Below are 5,758 nucleotides of genomic sequence, written 5' to 3'. Positions count from 1 at the left end.
GTATCTAATTTAACATAGAAAGAGAAAGTGAGAGAGTAATGTAATGAAACTACGATTATAATCGTGCACAATTCCAACATTTTAAAATTCATTCAACTCAAAACTTCTTAAGCTTCTTGTCCATTATGATATTACGATTAAAAAAACGTATTAGATTCTAATTAGTTATATCCAATTCTTTTCCTAACGGTTGATAAGTTAAAATGTGTTTCTTAATTTTAATATAATGCGGTATGATGTAATGCTTTGATTTTCATAACATTCTTGATTATCTTTAACCTTAGAGGGAATATAACAAACCTTAGCTAATAGTATATATACATATATATATATATATATATATATATAGAGAGAGAGAGAGAGAGAGAGAGAGAGAGAGGCGTACCATTATAGTTATATTATTGAAATTACTCTAACTATGACATTTGTCGAGATGTTTTAATGATTAAACTGTGCAATAACTCACAACTGAAATTGTTCCTGTAAAATGTTTCTTAAGAAACAGTCATGCCTTCAAGTACCAGAGTGACAAACCTAGGATTGATGTGTTCATAGATTCGTACTTTGCCAGAACTATCGTAGAAATGAATTTGTTATCACCAAACATTGTAGGGGCATCTTCTCTGGGAAGAACGCTTGTAGATAGATGTGCAAAAGTTAGGTGTGACGGGTCGTTCAGTGTAATATAACCAGCTGCTGTTGCGCCGCGTGCCTGCGAAGCTGCTGTGTTACGCCGAAGGGCGGTTATACCGGTTATATAGATACAGATACAGAAGCTTGTTTGTTACGCAGAAGGGCGGTTATACCGGTTATATAGATATGAATACAGAGCACATACGCATGGGCACCGGATTACATTTGGGGTAATTGTACTAATGGCCGCTGAGATACAAACAAAACGCGTCCGAGCTTTTTTGTGCATTTCGTCCGAGGGAGTCTGAACGTAAACCTAAAGCAATGCGATAATATCTAAGGAATACCCAACAGATAGCTTGTGGAATAAAATTGAACTTTAATAGTGCTACATGTCCAGATAGCTTATAAGTTGGTTTCTCTTCCCAAGAACTGATTCTGTCATTCATTTCATAACTTTATCAATATTATGAACTTTCAGCAAATATATAGTACAGTGGAAGCCAGTTAATTGTACGTCGGATAAACGCACACTTCGGTCAATTGCACGGAACCCCCGAATTCCGTGGTGGTGCGGTCCACCTGGGTAACTTCGCAGTATCGCAAACGCCGGATAATTGCAAGGAATTCGTTAGCAAATTGGGTGTGTAATTAAGCGGCTTCCACTGTAGTAGTTTTAATAAATATTACATGAAAATAGTTATGACTGCAAATGACTGTAATGTAACATGTTCTTTTCATTGATGTGAATCAAACAAAAGATGTTCAAGACGACAACGCTTCATTGATATTACATAATCTAATAAGCAAACAACACGTAGTATCAATGTGTTTTATCGGCAATCGATCAATTTACATATATTAAAAAGCCTGCCTCTTTTTATAATAGGCTCCATAATGATGTACTGAATATATATGGTATGGATTACGAAGATAATATATTATGCTCTATACCTGGCCCGCATTCTAAAATACACAAACTAATAATTCTAATAAATGTATTAGTTCTTATAACGCTAAGGCTCATACGCAGCTATCTATCTATATTTAGGAAGCAAATACATTTTAATAGAATTAGTACATAATCTGTTTCAAGCTCGCCAGATATCATTATTAGTCAACATGAAAAACGTTCAAGACACATTGTGCTAACAGCTGCTAATGCTAGTATTAACGGTTAAGATAAACTGAAAACTGACAATGCCCAGTACAAGTATTACGGCTAAACATTGATGTAGTTCCAAAGTAATCTAAATCAACATCTTTTTTTCTAAGTTGTTGCAAAGACAATACTATATTGTACTGTATGGTTGGGATAAAAAGGAAAACTATATCTCTAACTATATCCCTGAGTAGTGACATCGGGTAGAATCTCAGGGCTATTCGTGCAATTTGAAGGTGGTATCTTACTGAACTTGGGGCACCGGTGCGGCACTGCGAGGTTCGAAAGATGCTCAACGAATTTCAGAGATAAAGAACGAATTTTCTTACATTTTGTGTATTTTGTCGTCTTGTCATACTTTTGCGTTTTACGCAATATCTAAATTATAAAAAATTGGCAAAATAACAAAAAAGTACCGCCGTGTAGGAACCAGTGCCGCACCAGTGCCGCAAGTGCAGTGAGATACCACCTTTAGGGCATCCTCACAACAGTATGTGTTTTCGTCCGAGTCATTATATAAACCCTACATTTTAAATATGTCACCCTACTCTTTCAACATGTCGTCATTAGACGACTTCTTATCGTGCCCTTTACAAATTTTGGTCCGATATGTGTATGTCATTTATTATGAAACAGGTACCAAAACAAACAAAGTTTTTTTTTTTTTTGCATAAGAGGCAATTTGTTACATTGCCCAGTATTGATATTACAAATATACGATACATTTTGCTGTAGGTGTGTGGTTAGTATATGCCTGGCTCTTCTTGCGTGACATTTAAAATGTCACATGTAAACCATTTTTTTTTACTTCCTTGCTACAGCTTTTAGCATGAATGGCACTGGCTGATATATGCCTTGGTGTATCCCTTTTTTGGACGGCTTAGGGGCGCCCTCTGGCAGTTTAAATGTGAAGCGCTGCAGCAGAGATGTGAAGATGAGGAAGAGCTCCATTCTGGCCAGCTGCTCACCAAGACAGACACGTCGGCCTAGAAAATACATATTTGTCATATCAGTAGCCACAACTTCATAGCATATTTTTTTAATATTCCTTTATTCCCTTTTTTGTAGTTTTTACTTTCAAGTTTGTATTTTTCATTACATGAGTTTTCCAAATGCAAAGTCAACAACTTTTGTATCATCTATTGAATCTTGTCAATTTGTAACATATAGACAACAAACATTTTAACAAGAAATGTAAGAAAATATGGTTTAAAAAGCAGTTTTACCGATGGAGAATGGAATAACTCCCTCTCTCTTCACATATTTACCCTCATCGTTAATAAAGCGTTTGGGGTCAAACTTGTCCGGCTCCGGCCACAGGTTTGGGTCATGGTGCACTGACCAGATGTTTGCTATGAACGCGGTACCCTGTAGAGGAAAAACCCATTGCTGATTATATAATGTTCTATCACTACATATGTTTTTCACCGTGCCGTGGCCTGGCTGCAGTACTGACGCGGGACGATATGATGATTATTATGTATTTCTTCACCAACGAAACGATGTACATTTTTACAAGGGTAAAATTTTAAAACTAAGTACTAAGAGAGAAACATTTCTAACCTAAGTTACATTTACGTTAGACATCTAGTTAATAAGATACGCCAAAGAAAATTTGATTAAGGAACTGGATATGGTTTTGGAAACCGTCAAATGGTATCCACTATCTTTCGTCAGTGACACTGAAGTGATCTGGGAGAAACTGGTCTTTTCATATCCTAACTGTGAATGCACATGGGGCATAGCGCCCAAAACGCGACAAACATTAGCTCCTGTAACAAAACAACAGGAGCTAATTGACTCATTTGCATCCAAATTGTGCTAGCTTTACCTTACCTTTGTTTCCTATAGCTATTGAAATGCAATTGTCTTCAGCTTGACATTGTCTTAACTTTTTTTTCTATTAGACACACAAATTATCTTCAACCCTTTTTTATTCACAGTTAGGATATAAAAGACCAGTTTCTGCCAGATAACTTCAGTGTCACTGACGAAAGACGGTGGATGCCATCCGAAACGTCTGACACTTTTTAAAGACATATCCAGTTGCTTGGGTAAATGCTTTATGGCTTATCAACATATAGTTATTTGTAGTTATCCTTTTTACAACGAATTTGATTTGCTCAAACTATTTTGCCGAATTGAATACATGCCACCTTTTAAAAGTAGTAACGTGTGGTCTTTCTTATACCGAATACAACATTTTGAGCATAATCGACCTACCTTTGGGATGCTGAATCCCCTGAATACGGTGTCGTTGCTCGTGGCGTGATAAAGTGCGAGTGGTGCAACAGGTGCAAGCCGCGTCACTTCTGTAAGGGTAGCCTCCGAGTACGGCATCTATATATGGACACATTCAGTCATGGTGTAACAGAGCAGTGAACACTAATGGAAATCTGTATTGGTGATAATGTAAAAATAGGCAAGATTTAGGGTCTCTCCTCCGTCAACATTCCAGGTCATAATAACTCACCCCACACAGCAGCCCGCTATCTCAAGTGTCCAAAAGTCTGGGTTTTTTTTTAAATTCCGACCAGCGAAAGTTAACGCAGCCTTTAAATTTGCCGCCATCTTGGATTCTCATGACCTCAACTTAGGGATTGACCACTTCAAATAAGGGGTCAGCGCATGCCTAAAAATGAAGGAAAACCCTGTGTTTTGCCTAATCTGAACGTCTGCACCCTACAATGTCTCACCAATAAGAAACGTTTCTTACGTTTTCTTGCTACAAGTCGAAAATAGGCTAAAATGCTCAAATTGGGCCTTCTGCGGCTGCGTCAATTAGGGTCATTGCCCTAACAATGTCAACGTTATGCATCCGCATTTTATACCTTAGTTTAAACACAAATATGCGATCGATACTATTCTATTGACTAGTCTATTCTTCCTTTATGCAAAATTCTTGGAAAAAATTTTTTCTGATTTGAAGCAACGTTGCAGTCAACTCTGTAACAACCGTATTCTTTGTGCGTCCTAAGTTTTCATATTTCAGACTTCGTATATGGTTCGCGAAACTGCTTTGGCACCCTTAGAACAAAAGTTCAGGGTGAACCTGCTCTGATATCTAATCAACGGTGCGAACGGGATTTCTATTTCACCTGGCTACGATGTGCCATTGCCGGCTCCTGCTTGAGTCCCAGCACGCTGTCTATCTCCTGCTGTACTTTCTCCTGGATGTCCGGATGGAGGATCATGTAGAGCAGGGCCCAACGTAAGGTGGTAGCTGTGGTGTCAGTTCCTGCCAGGAACAGTTGGAAGACGACCTAGGGAAAGGGCAGAATATATTTCATATTAGTATCTAGCTTGTCGCATAAAAATGAAAAAGACTGTATTGTCTTTATCTATATTACACTCTAGTGGCAATTTTTTCCATCTGGCTGGTACCGAAACTTCATCTTACGTCATGCCATTTTCCACAAGGTGACTATCTATCATACAAAGTAAGACATGCATTATGCTGCTTTTGTTAGTTTTCTGGTTTTATTTTGAAAATTTCATATATAGATATTTTTGTTGTTTTTTTGGATATGATATGATATGCCTTTATTAGTGGAAAATTGCGGTTCAGATTATGGCTATCGTTAACCCTATTCAGACCGGGCTTTTTTGGTCATCCCTGGACCGGGGGGGGGGCTTTTGAGGCCCTCCACTTCTGTCCTATAACTCTAACACGACATGCCGTAAGGCCACCATATTTTCAGAACATGATGTCGACATAATATCTGACAAGTATTCGACGTTTGACGTTACGCTGACGTAAGATGACGTATTATGATATGACGTCATCAATTTGATTATATTGGCCGGACCCATGAAAAAAAGGTTATCTCAGAAAAATTCAAGTTATGCTACAAAAAGGTAACAACAATTGCAGATAACAGAATAATAATGTTTATTACGACTTGTGTTGCCAATAGCAACATCAATGACGTCAAAATGACGTCATAAAATGACGTCATGGAC

General features: G+C 37.8%; 1 protein-coding gene across 1 annotated transcript in view; it reads right to left on the bottom strand.

Annotated features, from left to right (window-relative positions):
• Positions 1-2,196: 2,196 nt before the first annotated feature.
• LOC118422989 (cytochrome P450 2U1-like) overlaps positions 2,197-5,758 on the bottom strand; it is a 13,902-nt gene continuing 10,340 nt past the window's right edge. Inside the window, exons 5-8 of the mRNA XM_035830884.1 lie at positions 4,894-5,058; positions 4,019-4,135; positions 3,022-3,163; positions 2,197-2,781 (exon numbers count right to left, since the gene is read on the bottom strand). Coding sequence (XP_035686777.1) covers positions 2,600-2,781; positions 3,022-3,163; positions 4,019-4,135; positions 4,894-5,058 — 606 coding nt within the window. The 3' untranslated portion in view covers positions 2,197-2,599. The remainder of the gene's footprint in view (positions 2,782-3,021; positions 3,164-4,018; positions 4,136-4,893; positions 5,059-5,758) is intronic.

Source organism: Branchiostoma floridae, chromosome 9, assembly GCF_000003815.2.
Source record: "Branchiostoma floridae strain S238N-H82 chromosome 9, Bfl_VNyyK, whole genome shotgun sequence".
In the NCBI taxonomy this organism is placed as follows: Eukaryota; Metazoa; Chordata; class Leptocardii; order Amphioxiformes; family Branchiostomatidae; genus Branchiostoma; species Branchiostoma floridae.
The sequence above is the reverse complement of the archived record's forward strand: the minus strand, read 5'-3'. Positions and strand labels throughout refer to the sequence as shown.